General features: G+C 44.3%; 1 protein-coding gene and 1 long non-coding RNA gene across 2 annotated transcripts in view; one reads left to right on the top strand and one right to left on the bottom strand.

The window, feature by feature from the left end:
- The window catches only part of LOC137437055 (hepatocyte growth factor-like protein), a 173184-nt gene extending 157499 nt beyond the window's left edge, over positions 1–15685 (bottom strand). Inside the window, exon 1 of the mRNA XM_068131392.2 lies at positions 15390–15685. Within this exon, the coding sequence (XP_067987493.2) occupies positions 15390–15453 (64 nt within the window). The 5' untranslated portion in view covers positions 15454–15685. The remainder of the gene's footprint in view (positions 1–15389) is intronic.
- Positions 15686–15753: 68 nt separating this feature from the next.
- Positions 15754–18196, top strand: part of LOC144894320 (uncharacterized) — a 322735-nt gene continuing 320292 nt past the window's right edge. Inside the window, exon 1 of the long non-coding RNA XR_013625008.1 lies at positions 15754–15772. This is a non-coding gene — a long non-coding RNA (uncharacterized LOC144894320). The remainder of the gene's footprint in view (positions 15773–18196) is intronic.

Genomic DNA, 18196 nt, shown 5'->3' with positions numbered 1-18196 from the left:
GGTAAGGCTGTGTTTCCAATAGTTGACTCTACGTTGCATCAATCAAATAAGATAGGTCCCTTTCAATGCCCCAATCGTCTCTTCAAAGTGCCAGTAAGTTGGCGTTCGTCGCCGTTGCATTGGGATGTTTCGTTGGCATTACACCGCCAAAACTCCATTGCACACGAGGCCAAGATCGGAGAAGAAGGGGGGAGGAGCCGCCAAATCACGGGCGTGGCACCATCTCGTCATCAAAGGTGGAGTCAGAGAGCCCTTGCCAACCAACCATCGCCGAGGTGAGCCCACCGGTAGGCGTGTCAGCGGGGCTGGCGGCTTGATACGGCCAAAGCCAATAAAAGGAACTGCGAGGGACTGCTTCGGCAGACGCGTGAGGAGGTTCAAGAGCCACGGTGAGAAGGAGATGAGTGAGGAGAGGCGATCAGATGAGTGAGGAGAGACGATCGGCGAGTTCACTGGAGATGAGAAGGGGGTCACGCGTCGCGAGCGAATGGTATTGAGAGAACGCATTGAGCGAATGAAGAGCGCATCGTTCGCGGTTATTGGAACTGTCCGCTTATTACGTACGCGGCTGAGCCGCGAGGGTAACCGCCAAAGCTGGCCTACCGTTGCCCTGTCATAGTCCCGCACATGCCAAACGACACGCGGAGAGCTCCTGCGGTCTGGTTCATCTGCTTCGTGGTGCAAGTTGGGGACTGGAGAACGGGCTACCTGGACGCCATACCTGAACCATCTCCTCCAGCCATTCCTGCCTGCAATTCCCTATTCGTGTGAGTCTGTCTGTATTGTCCTGTGGGTATAAGTAAGACTGTCTAAGGATTTGCGCTGTGTCTTCTTCTTCTTCTGTATATTGCTTTCGTTTCTCCTTTGGTTTCTTTGGTTTTGTGTAAATAGTTAATAAATACCTGTTCCTCCTCTTACTTTGGTTTCTTTCTCGTCCGATCGTCTTTGTGTTTTCCCTATTGAATATCTGTGGCACGATTTCGGCAGAACCGATTATAATCGGGTTTAGTCCTTTGTTAACGGCCTGCGTCGCAGCTCGCTTCGCTCAGCGCAATCCATCTATTACGCTACGGCCCGGGCGGGAGTATTTCCTCGTGTACCGGAAGGCGCTGGTACTTAGGTCATAGGAAGGATTGGCCTACTACCCTATTCAGCACTGACCGGGCATGACGTCATACCCCCAGGACCAGTCGGACGGCCAGCTTAACAAGACAAGGGGATTAACCCCCCTTGCTAACGGGAGTGGCGTCCCCCGGATCCGTAACAATATGATAAAGGGAGCGAGAGACAATATGGGGAGAGAGAGGGAAGCACACAAGTACAACATTTGAGAGCAGGGACATCGGGAGATCTGTGGGAGGGAGAGGGCTTGGGGGGGGACGAGGCATGGGAAGGGGGTCGGGGGGTCGGAGAGATATAAAACACATGGACATTGCTCGGACTTCCAGGAAAGAAGACGGAATTTCAAAAAAGTGGATCTGGGGTGAATTAATGGGGGTAGAAAAGATCAAGGTTTTGTATGGGGGAAGTGATAAGAGATGTTGGTGAACAGCTGTTTTGAAGACCTGGAGGGAGGAGTGGGATTGAAGAGAGATTGTTTTGCATATTTTGCATATTCGTTTTGCATATTTTTGCATATTTATATACCCATGGCGTATTGTTTTGCATGAACCCTCCCCCTCAACTTTTCAATAGCAATCGACTTTATATTCAAGATACAGTTTACTCAATATAGATCTTTAAGTTTAATACATATATACTGTACATACCTTTCAATTCAAGGTACAGTTTACTCAATATAGTTCATGAATACATATACTGTACATACCTTTATATTCAAGATACAGTTTACGTAAGACCTAAGGGTCTCCCATGGCGTATTGTTTTGCATGAACCCTGGATGGAGGTCCTCAATGCCAACCAGGAAATTAGAACAGTCTCCCTTGACATATCACGTGCCTTCGATACGGTCTGGCACCCCGCTCTGCTCACCAAACTCTCCTCTTTTGGTATCCATGGAAATCTCCACGCATGGCTGGCGGACTTCCTCTCTAGTCGTAGTCAACGTGTGGCCCTGAATGGGTTCCTCTCATCTCCTCTTCCTGTTCAGGCTGGAGTTCCCCCAGGCAGTGTTCTGGGCCCTGTGCTTTTTCTGGTCTTCATCAATGACCTCTCTGACTCTCTTGAAAATCCTCTCTATCTCTTTGCTGATGACTCTACTCTCTGTCGCTCCATTCTTCATCCCTCAGATCGGCAGTCTGCAGCCTCCTCACCCTCTGCAGACCTGGACAAAATCACAGATTGGGCAAACAAGTGGAACATGTCTTTGAGTCCTGACAAATCTCACACTCTTACGATGTCTCTCCGAAAAGACCGACTGGACAACCCTCCCATCCACTTTCTGAATAATCCTCTCCAAGAAGTTCTGTCACTCAAGCTTTTGGGTCTCACTATCTGCCATGATCTTTCCTGGGAAAACCACATTTGAAATCTGGCCTCCAAAGCCAGTCGCCGACTGGGCATCCTCCGTCGTGCGAAGTCCTTCCTTGGCACACCTGAGCTCCTCACCACATACAAGGCTTTCATCCGCAGCTCCATGGAATACTGCTCTCCCCTCTGGGCTGGTGCTCCTGCCTCACACCAAGCTCGTCTTCACGCTGTTGAAACCAAAGCATTCAGAATCATTGGAATCTCCCACGATGAAGCTAACTCCAAGGGCCTCTCACTCACTCACCGCAGGCAGGTTGGTGGTCTTTCCGTCTTCTACCGACTCCTCTCTGGCCTTGCCCCCCACAGCTCTCTCTGGGCTCTGTCCCGCAAATATTCCTGCAGGTCGCACAAGATCTGCCTGCAACCCTCTTATGGTTAAACTGCCAAAATCAAGACTCTCTGCTCACCTTCACTCCTTCATTCCTCTTTTCTCCCGCCTCTGGAACAAACTCCCTCACTCTCTTCAATCCCACTCCACCCTCCAGGTCTTTAAAACAGCTGTTCACCACCATCTCTTATCTTCCCCCATCCAAAACCTTGATCTTTTCTATCCCCGCTAATTTCACCCCAATTCCACTTTTTTGAAATACCAACTTCTGTCCTGGAAGTCCTTGGTGTCCTTGTGTTTTATACTTCTCCCACCCCCCCACTTCACACGCCTCCTCCCCCCAAGCCCTCTCCCTCCCACACATCTCCCTGCTCTTAAATGTTGTGTGCTCTCAAGTGTCTGTGTGCTTCCCCTTCTCTTGTCTTCCGCTCCCTTTTTTTATATATTTTGTTTGTCTGGTTGATTTGTTTGTGAAGTAAATGTCAGCTCTTTCACGAGCCTCGATTCAGTATACCAGAAAAAAAAAAAAAAACCCTGCCCCTCAACTTTTCAATAGCAATCGACTCCCTTGTTTATAATTACTTATTTTGTGAATGAGAGGATTTAAATTAAGTCAGGTTAATATCATGTAGCAGAAAGAAAAGGTTTACTGGTGCTTTTATTGGCCTCTTCTTCGGGACATAGTGGGCCTGACATGCATAACAACAAAAAAGGTTTTTTATTAAGCAGAGTGATCACTCAAACAATAAAAACTGTGCAACAAATTAAATTTGAAAAATAAACGTAAATTTCACAAAAATGTACAGCGTGCCCCTAATTTCAAATGAAACGGTCACATGCATGAGGGAAAAACACATAAATAACATTTTTCAAATGTAATATGCTTTCCCTAGTAAGTAATTAAATATATACAAAGAAGAAAATTACATTTTAAAGAGGAAAAAAGTTATAATTGAAAAATAGCAAGTGAAAAAACACAATAGGCCGAAATGAACAAGCAATAAACCCTCAGGTCATTCGCAACAAGATTTTCAAGGTTGTGCCTTAAATTTGTAAAAGCAAACAAATTATATTGCAATACCTTCGGACAACTTTACAAATGGGACACTTATTTCCACTCGGCCTTTTTGTCTTTTATTTTTTTTGGAGTTGGAAATAAATGTACTCGATAAATAATTTTCACAACTGTCTGTCTGTCCAATCACTGTCCTTATGTGATTTTAGAACGCTGATAATTCCAATGTGTGCCCAAAATCTTCCCATGGTGCAGGTACTGGAGTCGTAGATTATAGGGGCATTATAGGGGCAACGATTTGTTTCCAGCACTGACGTTTCTTCACAGCACACATGTCACGTCTCATACAAGGTCTTTTAACCACCGAGTGGGATGATCAGACACTGCGGTTTCCACGATGTTACGTCAATGCCACAGGTTTAGGTCCCGCTTCTAAGAATCTTTGAAGTGGAGTTTGGGCTGTCATTTTGGTCCAGAACAACACTTCGGCTGCTCCTATTGAATACCTTGTGACAGGTGACGATCTCTAGTTCTGGCTACTACATGACCAAGACAGTGCAGTCGTTGCCTTTTTAAGACTAGTACACCCGCTCACTATGGGAGCGGCAGGGGGAGTCATGTTATTTATTATCCTTATTATCATTATTGCCAATTATTATTACTATTACTTATGTTACATCAGGTCATTGAAAAAATCAGACCGTGCCTCACCATTCTAAATTCTTCGTAATAAAATTAACTTCCGTGAGGGTGTCAGGGTGGGGGCAATATTGCAAGTCACAAACCCACTTGGGAATGGGGGATATTGTTGTGTAATAACATTAATATTACTAGTGAGGTACCCGTGCTACGCATGGGTGGGAGGCCAGAAGCAAACAGACAATGCAGAAACGGCGAATGCTAAAGCATGAAACCAATAAATTCCACATCCCTGTAGCACCTTCAGTCGCACGTCACACATGGACAGCAGGTTCGTGAAGGACTTCCATGAAAAACGTACCCGTTCGCAAACAAATGGGTACGTTTGTTCCATACCCAGTCAATGGCGATTCCAATCATCAATTGATACTTTAACAAAATACTGTTTTAAATTACGGTTGTATTGGGTTATTACCAAACCCGCGCGTTGCCGTAATCTGTCCACTTCCGCATTCGTGGCAGGTTCATAATTCTCATCAAAATCTAAACAGTATTTGTAGAATTTCAATAAAAGCCACATCACTGTTCATATCGGTAAATATTATTCCATTGTGAATTGGAAAAACAATATAGCCTATTTTACTCCAGGGGGTCCCAGGAATACCCACCCAAAATATCGTTGCGATTGGTTCAGCCATTTTTGCGGTACCTGGGGTACCTGGGAACAGACAGACGGACAGACATTTGGTGAATTATAGCAAGATGCTATAATGACAAGGACAAATCGATTCGATTTTGGTGAAGATCTGAATATGGATTCGATATGAGATTCATTTAATTTCTAAGTGATTCTTCACCATTGAGAGATCGGGCGAAAAACGATATATAACATGATATTTAAAAAAGGATACGGACGAGTTATGACTAAACTTGGCGGACGAGTTGGTTAGGTGACAAGAACAAGCCGATTAGATTTTGGTTCAGGTCCGAATCCAGATCCGACCTATCAGTGGGATACAAAACATTAACTGTTCAGCCTGGCGGAGGTATGCGCTCTACCGAGGGACGTTCTAGTTAATGTTGTTATTACTTTTGTTATTAGAAGCGGCCTTGGAAAAACCCCACGTAAGCGGCAGGAAGGGTCGTGTTATTGACTCTTGTGGGGTATATAGATTACAGTAGATCTACAATCAGGTGTGATCGCTAACGTGATAAGCATAGATTGCCTTATGGATGTTGGGATTCCTCCAAATTTCTTTCAGTTTAGCGTTGAACGGCATTAGTGACTGTTTAAAAAGGTAATCATACGTGTTTGTGGTTTATAATATTTTAGGTTCTGCTAAGGGTTTTCCATGTGTTGGGCCCTGGTGTTGGTGTTGGGCTAGCCCTGGTGTTGGGCTAGCGGCTAGGGTGTCAGCTTAGGATCCTAGGATCCTGGGTTCGAATCCCGGTCGATCGCTGAATTAACGCCAGGGGGGTTGACTCAGCCTGTCATCCTTCCGAGGTCGGCTAATTGAGGACCAGTTCACTGGTAATTCCCTGTTTGTCGTTAAAGGCGGCAAAAAGGGTTGGCGTCAGGAAGGGCATCCGGCCGTAAAACATTGCTTCAAAAAGGGGACCGAAAAACAACAACAACCACGGTTCCCGGAAAAGGCCAACCCCCGCCTTGCGGGGAAAATGGCCTCTAAAGGTGGTTTTAAGGGTTTTCCATGACACAGAACGATAAGCTATCCGTTAAGACGTTAAGACACGGCGTTTGGTCGAGGAGAAAACACCCCTTGGGGAGGGGGATATTATTAGTATTAATATTGTTTTGTAAAAACATTTATATTATGATTTTATCATTAGAATTGGTATTACTTTTGTTATTAGAAGCAGCTTTGGAAAACGCCATGAGAAAGCTATCTTAACACAGATCAGATATACACCTCAACACACAACCCCTTGGTGAGGAAAACCCCCTTGTGGTTGAGGGGAAGTTAAATCACAACAACCTCCATTGTGTGACCCTCAGTCCCCCTATCAAGTTTGGTTGAGATTGGATAAAACGACAAAAATCGTCAGACATCTAATTGTGTATTTTGGTATGATAAAGATGGCCATGAGAGACGATGGAGAATAGGATGACATAGGAGTAAGGGGATGGAAAGTGAATCCGTGTGCTACACAGGGAAAGAGGCTGAATATTTAACCGCTTTGACATACGCAATAAATACATGGCCGCTAACTAAAAAGGAGTCTAGTTATAAAAAAAATCACCAATATAAACAGGCCCAATGTCGCAGAATAGGATGTTATCCTGCTTTTGCATATCAAGCCTGCTTTCATGTCATCCTGCTTTCCTGGAAGTCATAGCTGTGTCCTGTGTGTTTTTTTTACCTCTCCCACCCCCAACCTCCCTTCCCACGCCTCCTCCCCCCAAGCCCTCTCCCTCCCACAGATCTCCCGATGTCCCTGCTCTCAAATGTTGTACTTGTGTGCTTCCCCCTCTCTCCCCATCTTGTCTCCCGGTCCCTTTATTATGTCTTATGTGTCCGTTTGTTTTTTGTTGTTGTTTTTTTTGTCATTAATGTTAGCTCTTAGATGAGCCTCGATCTTGGATACAAAAAATAAAAATAAAAAACAGTGTGAAAAATTGTGGAACATAACTTGCAGAACAAAAATAATGATGAAGGTTTATGATTCTCTTCAATCCCCAATAAAACTTGGCATCAACAATGAAATGAGGCAATCAATCCAGATATTGTGGTTTTAAGGTAATTTATACAATAGGAAAAAAATCCAACAGACTATTTGGAACAAACACAAAACATCACAACATGCATATTCTCAGTAGAAACAGTTTGCTCTGAGCAGCAACTTCAAAAAGTCTTTGGAATAAAACCACTGTTAATATTGTTGCGGATCTCGGTCGTCGGCGCTCCCCTTATCAAGGGGGGGGGGGGGAGGGGTTAATCCCCTTGTCTTGTTATCTGGCCGACCCGAGTCCTGGGGGTTATACGCTCCTTCCGGTCAGTATTAGGTAGGGTGACTGGTCAATTTAGTCCCAAATACCTAATTACTAACCCGACCGTAAAGCAGGGAAATAACTCCCGCCGAACCGCGGCTATTGGTGGAAACGCCGAGCGGATAGCGAGCCGCGATCCGGGCCGTTAACAGTGACTAAACCCGATTCTAGCGGTTTCAATCGTGCCACGTTTACCCAATGGTAGAAAGGACGGATGCGATCGGATGGAGAGGAAACCAGAAGGTAGGAAGAACAAAGATGGGTTTATTACAATTTACAAGAGGAAAAGGAAACAAAAGAATGTACAAGATAGGGAGAGGAAGAAGCAGAACACAGGGCAGTCTTATGGCAGTCTTATTCTTATTACCCAGGACAAACAAACACTCACATGGGGATTGCAGCTGGATTGTAGATGGAACAGGTAGAGGGTCCGGCGATGGGGTCCAGGCTCTGGTCCAGCGGCGAAACCCGGCAGGCAGTTCCGCGTATAGTTGAACGCGACCGGACCTTATATAACGGGAGGAAGCTGGTGTCCTACAGCGTACGTAATAGACGCACACTTGTGCCAAACGCCCTCTCTCCAATGTTCTCTTCATCAAGCGCGCCCTTCTTCTTCTTAGTCCTGTTCAATGCGCATTTCCCAAAGAGTCCTCTTACAATGCGCGTGCGCCTCCAACAAGTCTCGTACAACAAGCGCTCTCCCCTCAAAGTCCGTGACAACCAGCGCTCTCCCCTCAAAGGCCGTGAAAGGGCTTTGCGCTCGCTTTTTATATCTCTCCGCGCGATCACTCCGCGAGCCAAAAAGCCACGCCTGTCGGTGATGTTACCTCAGCCCTGGTTGGCTGGTGAGGGCTTACCGGCCACGCCTTTGACGACTGGATGACGTGGCCACACCTTCTTCTTGGCGCTCCGCCTCCTTTCTCGGGCCTCACCGCGTGTCTTATGGCGGCGCTTGGGCGGAAGCCCAGCAAGGCTGCGAGCAGCTAACAAAGGCGCAAAGTAAATTGGGAGGGCCATGGGCAGACTGGAGGGCGCGTAATGGCGTCGCTTGGAGAGAGAGGTTGGTTAAAATGGACGGAATTGGGGACCTACTCTTATTTGATCGACACAACGCAGATTCAACTATTGGAAACACGGCCTTATCTAAAACACATACTAATGAAATAACTGAAGTCCTATGGTGGCCTACGTGTTGCTTGTGGACTAACTAGGGGTGCTACCTGTAACCTTTTAATGATGGGATATTTACAAGAAAGTGTGGGTTCTAAAACCGCAACAATATGTTGGCATCGAAAACATCCAAATCTGACTTCAGGAAACAATGGACAAGATGAAAAATCACTTATCGAGCGACACTTGGCAAAGGAGATCAAAGTAGAATGGCACTCAGTAGAGCATCCTTTTGACCTCACAAATAAATAGGTGGTTGAATTCAGTGACCTGATATGCAAATAGTCTACATTTCAAGTAAATCGGATGAAAATTGAGGATTTTAGAAATTTGAAAAGGTTGTTGACCTTTGGCTTATGTTGATCTCAAAAATAAATGGTGGTTGAATTCAGTTCGCTGATTTGCAAATCCTATTCAAATTTCAAGTTCATCGGATGAAAATTGAGGATTTCAGAAATTTGAAAAGTTTGTTGACCTGTGACCTGTGTTGACCTTTTGGCCTATGCTGATTTCAAAAAGATGGTGGTTGAATCAAGTTCGCTGATAGGAAAATCCTATTCAAATTTCAAGTCAATCGGATGAAAATTCAGGATTTTAGAAATTTGAAAAGGTTGTTGACCTTTTGGCCTATGTTGATCTCAAAAATAGATGGTGGTTGAATTCAGTTAGCTGATATGTAAATCCTATTAAAATTTTAAATCAATCGAATGAAAATTCAGGATTTTTTAGAAATCTGAAAAAGTGGTTGACCTTTGGCCTATGTTGACCGTTTGACCTAAAAAAAAAATAGGATTCTGTTGGACCACTAACTCCACCATTTGGTGAAGTTTTCGTGAAGATCAGTTTAAAATTGTGACCTGCAGGCAAGTATAAGTGAGCGGACAAACACACACGTGCACACGCGTGCAATCGCACACACACACACACACACACACACACACACACACACACACACACACACACACACACACACACATTTCAGAATGGTCAACATACTTGTGAAAAAAATTTTTTGCCAAGTAAAAACATTAAACGATGTAGTCTTCCAAGTGCAACTCGAATGAAGTGACAAACTTCATGCCAAGTGAAAGTATCACTCTTCCTTCAATTACCGAAGCACTGGAAGAGGGCAAAATATGTGGAATTGTCTTAATATCCATTATCCAAAATTGTCTGCAATTTATCCAGAAAGATAGAAACCCAGTGAGAAGTGGCTTTGTCTATTTGTCGTTTGGTACTGGTTTTGACTCCCCATTAAAAATCTGATCTCACTGAATGAATGAATGAATGCAGACTGACATGATCGCCGCGAAAGATAAACACACTCACATCTAAGGTATCTAGACTAGGTTGGAATCCCGATCCAGCTATAAACAGTCATCCCGGTGTTTCACAGGCAGAGCGATTGATCAATGTGTGGGTCTTCCCTTGGATGGACGTTAAACGGGGCGGCCCGTCTGCCTGAGTTTGTTGGTAGGTTCACAAAGAGTAGGTGAACTATTTCCAGCACCATGAACAAATTCCAATTTCCTGCCATAACCAGTAGAGCGCATTGCACCAGAGACACAGCCGCACTCTCAGCCAATGATGCTACCCCGTAGGATGAAGAAGAAGCATAATCGTTCATCATCAGTAAGGACACTCATTGTGGAACAAGAGGTCCTTTGGAAAAGATGTCGAGGCAGTGGCTCCATGATGAAATGATGTGCAGATCCTATTGTATGATTTGTAGAAGAGGGGTTTTGTAACTATCCTGGGGCTAAATCCCATTTTACTGTATTAGTTGAGTTTACAGTTGACAAACTTGCTTCTGATTATTCATGGTCAACCAGTGGTCTCATAAAACTGAGAACTTCAGAAAACTTTTAGGTTTCAACATGCAACTACAGAGTGAGTCAAAAGTCCCAGAACATGGTTTTAGATACTTATACAAGATTTGTTTAGACCATGTATTTGTACTATTTTCTTTAGGTAGTCAATGGTTGTCGTCGACCCACCTGACGTGTATGTAACAAGCTTATTATCCTCTTTCTGGAACTGAGTATTACAAATCAACAAATCAGCTCCATCAGCAAACTCCAAAATCCTTTCACCTTCTCCATTCCTTACACCATATCCGAAACCCCCATGAACTCCCTCAAAACCTAAAGCCATTCTCAAACTCCCTCAAAGCCAGTCGCCGACTGGGCATCCTCTGTCGTGCAAAGTCCTTCCTTGGCACACGTGAGCTCCTCACCACATACAAGGCTTTCATCCGCAGCTCAATGGAATACTGTTCCCCCCTTTGGGGTGGTGCTCCTGCCTCACACCTAGCTCGGCTTCACGCTGTTGAAACCAAAGCTTTCAGAATCATTGGAATCTCCTGCGATGAAGCTAACTCCGAGGGCCTTTCACTCACTCACCGCAGGCAGGCTTGTGGTCTTTCTGTCTTCTACCGACTCCTCTCTGGCCTTGCTCCCCCAGCTCTCTCTGGGCTCTGTCCCCCAAATATTCCTACAGGTCGCACAAGATCTGCCAGCAACCCCCTTATGGTTAAACTGCCAAAATGTAGGCTCTCTGCTCACCTTCCCTCTTTCATTCCCCTTTTCTCCCGCCTCTGGAACAAACTCTGCCACTCCCTTCAATCCACTCCTCCCTCCAGGTCTTTAAAACAGCTGTTCACCACCATCTCTTATCTTCCCCCATTCAAAACCTTGATCTTTTCTACCCCCACTAATTCACCCCAGATACTTTTTTTGAAATTCCAACTTCTTTCCTGGAAGTCCTTGCAGTGTCCATATGTTTTATACCTCTCCCACCTCCCCCCAAGCCCTCTCCCTCCCACATTTCTCTTGATGTCCCTGCTCTCAAATGTTGTGTTTGTGTCCTTCCCCCTCTCTCCCCATCTTGACTACCGCTCCCCTTATTTTGTGTTTTATGTGTCGGTTTGACTTTTTGTGTGATTAGTGTTAGCTCTTTCATGAGCCTCGATCTTGTATACAAAATAAAATAAAAAATAAATTAAAAAAACAGTCCATACTCCTTCCAACATGTCCATGTAGGTCTCCTCCTACCACAACAACTTCCTCATCTTTCACGTTTTCCATCAGCTTCTCTATTGCACACCAGAACATGTCCCTCTCTTCATCGCTCCGACCAACCTGCGGAGCATTTCCCGAGATGACGTTCACCAAGAGCTTTCCAATCATCATTTTCACCATCATCAACCTTTCGCTCACTCTAGTCACACTCACCACACTGTCTACAAACTCCTCAGAAAACAGGACACCAACACCATTCACGCCCTCCGGGCACCCTTGCCACACAAACTTGTATTTCTGTCCCTGCCTACCCTTCACCATTCTCACACCACTTCCCTTCCATCTCGGCTCCTGCACACAACATATGTCCACTCTTCTTCTGACCAATACTTCCACCACTTCTCCTGATCTCCCTGTCTTTCTTTGTCCCTACATTCCATGTCCCAAACCTCAGAAACCGATCTCCACGTGGGGCATCAGACGTTTCGTCGTCATAAATGGAGTGATTTCCACCCTTGCTTCGATCGGGTTCCCCACCTTGAGTTTTTACGAGAGAGAGTGAAGTCCCCCACGGGGTACTTCGGGCTGTACCCTGCCCATATGTAATTGTCATGGTTCTCTTTTTGAGGCAATGTTTTTATGGCCGGATGCCCTTCCTGACGCCAACCCTTTTCGTCGCCTCTTACGACACGCAGGGATGTGGTGTACCTATTCTAAACCGGGGTACACACCGGCCTGACGCCAACGCAATTGTTACAACGTACAATGAAAAAAGATCTTCACATGAAACCATATAAACAAACTGTCATTTGTGAATTGTCAGATGCAGATCATGAAAACGGGTTGACAGCTTGTGACAACAGCAGATGTCATACTGATGCACTTGATGTCTAAGGAGGTATTGTAATTGTTGGATTACTGTAATATGTTGTTATTCCTGGGGCTTCTGGCTCACCTTGGTAGATAAAAAAAAAAAAACAACCTTGGTAGATAGTGCAAAATTTTTTGTAGAAGTAACTAAAACCGTATCTTGGGACCTATAAATCACCCTGTATATTCAAGCCCCAAAAAAAACATTTATATCAATTAACAGGAATATGGAATGGCTTGAAATCCTTGGAATGGCTTGAAATCCTTGGAATGGCTTGAAATCCTTGGAATGGCTTGAAATCCTTGGAATGGCTTGAAATCCTTGGAATGGCTTGAAATCCTTGGAATGGCTTGAAATCCTTGGAATGGCTTGAAATCCTTGGAATGGCTTGAAATCCTTGGAATGGCTTGAAATCCTTGGAATTGCTTGAAATCCTTGGAATGGCTTGAAATCCTTGGAATTGCTTGAAATCCTTGGAATGGCTTGAAATCCTTGGAATGGCTTGAAATCCTTGGAATTGCTTGAAATCCTTGGAATGGCTTGAAATCCTTGGAATGGCTTGAAATCCTTGGAATGGCTTGAAATCCTTGGAATGGCTTGAAATCCTTGGAATTGCTTGAAATCCTTGGAATGGCTTGAAATCCTTGGAATGGCTTGAAATCCTTGGAATGGCTTGAAATCCTTGGAATGGCTTGAAATCCTTGGAATGGCTTGAAATCCTTGGAATGGCTTGAAATCCTTGGAATGGCTTGAAATCCTTGGAATGGCTTGAAATCCTTGGAATGGCTTGAAATCCTTGGAATTGCTTGAAATCCTTGGAATGGCTTGAAATCCTTGGAATTGCTTGAAATCCTTGGAATGGCTTGAAATCCTTGGAATGGCTTGAAATCCTTGGAATGGCTTGAAATCCTTGGAATGGCTTGAAATCCTTGGAATGGCTTGAAATCCTTGGAATGGCTTGAAATCCTTGGAATGGCTTGAAATCCTTGCTTGAATGGTGGCTTTTAACAAAATCTACATACTTGTCCTTGTCCAGGTAGTGTTGCTACAAGAACGCTTTGAAAGGCTTGCAACTCTTTGTCCCCAACTTCGAAGCATCCATTGAATTATCCTTGACCGACTCAGTCTAATGAGCGAGGATTAGAAATGCGACAAAGTTCAAGCTTTGAACAAAGGTCACAGTTAATCAATGGTAGATCCTCCACTGATGAATGCAGACGGTTATTTTAAAGGTTCGGTGTATAACAGCCACGCGACTGTGGCTTGATCGCCATTGCCATATTCTAAACAGGTCAAGGACTTTTCTGCAGCTATGAAAAGTTCAAAAACGTCTTTTGTCTGTCCACTGTCTTGTCAGTGGTATTCCGTGCTAATTCCATGCGGAGATCTGTCTTCTTCGAGATAGTCTTCCTAAGGCACCTTACACTGCAGCAAGCTCTAATCCAAGAAGTGTGTTAGTAAGGACTCATCTGTCTAAAACTTCTGTTTCTGGCACGATTTATTGAAAGCCATAAAATGGATAAGGTGGATAACAGGTGACAGGGAAAAGCCATAAAAAGGTGGTATATAATGTCACGGACTCGTAAAGGAAGTTACGTATTTCCATAAGCAAGAGGTCAGGTGGAGGTGAGCAAAAAGAAGAAGTTGAGAAAACAAGTATAAGGGAGGTTGGGGAGAAAGGAAGAGGAGTGTTGGGAATAGGAGTGGCCTCATGGGTGGGCGAGGTATGTTAATAGTGAATAGTTTGTTTGAACTTTCACTTGATAGCAGTTATGCTAAATTGTGTGCAATTATCTGTGCCGTAATTACAAATTATCTGTTATTACAAAAGGAGCTGTATCTGTCTGTCTGTTTGTTGTGTTGTAACTTGAGAACGGATTAACGGATTTCAATAAATCCAAATACGGTGGATTCTGGGAATGCCTGGGAAGGTTTGTGATGCAAAAAGAACATACATTTTTAAATTTTGTTTTTGTTTTTATGGGTACATGGGCACGCATGGCGAATCTGCAAACGCAAAGTTGCAACGCTGGCTATCCTTGCAGGATCGAGGGCAGGATCTCCCAGAAATTATTTTTTGTTCTTGCTCCATAGATGTGACATCACAGCAATGCCGAGGAAATGGAAAGCCCCATTTATTTAGCATTTACACAAAGGCAGAGATGAGAAAACCTCAGAGTTTGTTTCCTGCCATGGCCCATGCCTAATATGTATCCAAAACAGTTTAATTCAAATTTTTTATTTTATTTTAACCTTCCTTTTGTTGTGTTGTTGTAGAACATTCACAATTCAGCATCTAAAAAGGCTGTGATGAATATCCCATAAACAATCTCCCCTCCCATCTCTGGCATCTATAGCTAGGCCGGTATCTATACACTGCCTAATTGTGTTTTTCCCCATTAACAACTGCTTTTTTTTAAAGCAATTACACAAAGATTGGTATTCCCATCCCGTGATAGGTCTTGTATTCTAGTATAACCTAAAAAAGACAATGAACAAAAAAACGAATAACCCGAGGATATACGCTGAGCAATAGAGTTTTACGTAACTAAAGATAGACTATCAAAGATATAATGACATGATTATGCAGAGGAACTTTGATGTGCAAGGAACTTTGGGTATGGGTGGAAAGAATGAAGCCACTTTGTGACATTGATGACTATAGGTGGACCAAAACGACTGCCTTAATTGATAAGACACATTTACCAACGTACCTGTAGCTATGAGCACGTACTAGCTTCGAGCTGAAGTCGTAAATGCGTACTGCTACCATCATGAAAATTGGAGAATAAATTTGTCCATTTTCAGTGAGTCATCGAGCACAGGCAGTTTACTTTGCTGTCACTTACCGAGGGCGTGAGGTGGTGAGACAAGAAGCAGCACAAAAAGCATAGGAAGGAACAAGGCGTTCATGGTCAGGAAATCCAGCAAATGTTGTCACAGCCTCAAAGAACGGGCAGTCAGTCTTCTGCCTCAATTTCGAATTGAACATTGACCCTTGCACAGAGTGCAAAACAACATCACGTGTTATGTCTATCCCCGAGTTGAGCCAGAGCTTGCGTTCAGGCCAGTTCAGGCCAAAATCACATGAAATGAGAAAGCACTCATTTTTGGCTTAAGAATCCTTGTTGCGCCAAACATGTCCAAATCATAAATTTGGGGCAGGCTGTGCATATCATAGATTTGGGGAAAAAATGATGACTGAGGCTATCGAGTACATCAACTCAATACAGTAAGTGTCTTTTGCTTTTTTTATTTACTCCCTATGGCTACTTTTATCAAGTATCAAAATGTATGGCACTCTTTGTTGAATTCTCATGTATAAGTGGTGAATCCTCAACCGCATTTTATTTGGTTGATGTTTAACTATTTACAATGCATGAACAGAAAATAAACATTATCATAGATTTGGATACCACCAATAATTAACGAATGACCACAACACCGAAAGAAGAGAGGCAAGGGCAGTGCATACAAAAATACAATTACTTGTACAGTAAAAAGTCCACCGCTTTACACAAAAAATGCGCAAAAACAGATCCTTGCAACGACAGACCAATCAGCCTTCTCCCAATTATCTGCAAAGTCATGGAATCCATCATTGCTTCGGATATGAAATCTTTCCTCTTCTCCAATGGCTTGATCTCTGATCATCAATTTGGTTTCAGACCAGGTCACTCTACTCTGGACATGCCGCTTCTGCTGTCTCAACAATGGATGGAGGTCCTCAATGCCAAACAGGAAATTAGAGCTGTCTCCCTTGACATATCACGTGCCTTCAATACGGTCTGGCACCCCGCTCTGCTCACCAAACTCTCCTCCTTTGGTATCCATGGAAATCTCCATGCATGGTTGGCGGACTTCCTCTCTAGTCGCAGTCAACGTGTGGCCCTGAATGGGTTTCTCTCATCTCCTCTTCCTGTTCAGGCTGGAGTTCCCTAAGGCAGTGTTCTGGGCCCTGTGCTTTTTCTGGTCTTCATCAATGATCTCTCTGACTCTCTTGAAAATCCTCTCTATCTCTTTGCTGATGACTCCACTCTCTGCCGCTCCATTCCTCATCCCTCAGATCAGCAGTCTGCAGCTTCCTCACTCTCTGCAGACCTGGACAAAATCACAGACTGGGCAAACAAGTGGAACATGTCTTTCAATCCTGACAAATCTCACACTCTTACGATGTCTCTCCGAAAAGACCGACGGGACAACCCTCCCATCCACTTTCTGAATAATCCTCTCCAAGAAGTTCTGTCGCTCAAGATTTTGGGTCTCACTATCTGCCATGATCTTTCTTGGGAAAACCACATTTCCAAGCTGGCCTCCAAAGCCAGTCGCCGACTGGGCATCCTCCGTCGTGCGAAGTCCTTCCTTGGCACACCTGAGCTCCTCACAACATATAAGGCTTTCATCCGCAGCTCAATGGAGTACTGCTCTCCCCTCTGGGCTGGTGCTCCTGCCTCACACCTAGCTCGTCTTCACGCTGTTGAAACCAAAGCCTTCAGAATCATTGGAATCTCCCGCGATGAAGCTATCTCCGAGGGCCTTTCACTTACTCACCGCAGGCAGGTTGGTGGTCTTTCCGTGTTCTACCGACTCCTCTCCGGCCTTGCTCCCCCAGCTCTCTCTGGGTTCTGTCCCCCAAATATTCCTACAGGTCGCACAAGATCTGCCTGCAAACCTCTTATGGTTAAACTGCCAAAATCAAGACTCTCTGCTCACCTTCACTCCTTCATTCCTCTTTTCTCCCACCTCTGGAACAAACTCCCTCACTCTCTTCAATCCCACTCCTCCCTCCAGGTCTTTAAAACAGCTGTTCACCACCATCTCTTAACTTCCCCCATCCAAAACCTTGATCTTTTCTACCCCCGCTAATTTCACCCCAAATCCACTTTTTTGATATACCAACTTCTTTCCTGGAAGTCCTTGGTGTCCTTGTGTTTTCTCCCACCCCCTCCCCCTTCCCACGCCTCCTCCCCCCAAGCCCTCTCCCTCCCACACATCTCCCGATGTACCTGCTCTCAAATGTTGTGTTTGTGTGCTTCCCCTTCTCTCCCCATCTTGTCTACCGCTCCCTCTTTTTATATATTTTGTTTGTCTGTTTGATTTATTTTTTTTGTGATAAATGTTAGCTCTTTCACGAGCCTCGAATCTGTATACAAAAAATAATAATAATAATAATAAATAAATAAAAACACACTCTTACAATCTTATTAATCAATCGAGCAATGGGATATCTGCGAAATTTGGAATGAAACTAGCACACATCACCCATTGGGAGATATAGACCAGTGCAAGAAGAAAAGGCTTCCTTTTATTTTTATTTTTCTATGGTGGTATTTTTTACGATGAGCTTCCAGTTGGTGTGTTAATAAAAGCTTGGTCCATGTGATCCAGTAGTTTAGCACCCTACCTGTATTAGGGATCTGTCACAGGTAAGTTTTTTTTTTTGTATACAAGATTGAGGCTCATGTAGGAGCTAACATCAATCACAACAAAAAAACGGACACACAAAACGTAAAATAAAGGGAGCGGGAGACAAGATGGGGAGAGAGAGGGAAGCACACAAGTACAACAACAGAGAACAGGGACATCGAAAGATCTGTGGGAGGGAGAGGGAGAGGTATAAAACACATAGACACTGCTAGAACTTCCAGGATTTGAG

The sequence above is a fragment of the Myxine glutinosa genome, chromosome 11 (assembly GCF_964187855.1).
Source record: "Myxine glutinosa chromosome 11, kmMyxGlut1.1, whole genome shotgun sequence".
Classification (NCBI taxonomy): domain Eukaryota; kingdom Metazoa; phylum Chordata; class Myxini; order Myxiniformes; family Myxinidae; genus Myxine; species Myxine glutinosa.
The sequence above is the reverse complement of the archived record's forward strand: the minus strand, read 5'-3'. Positions and strand labels throughout refer to the sequence as shown.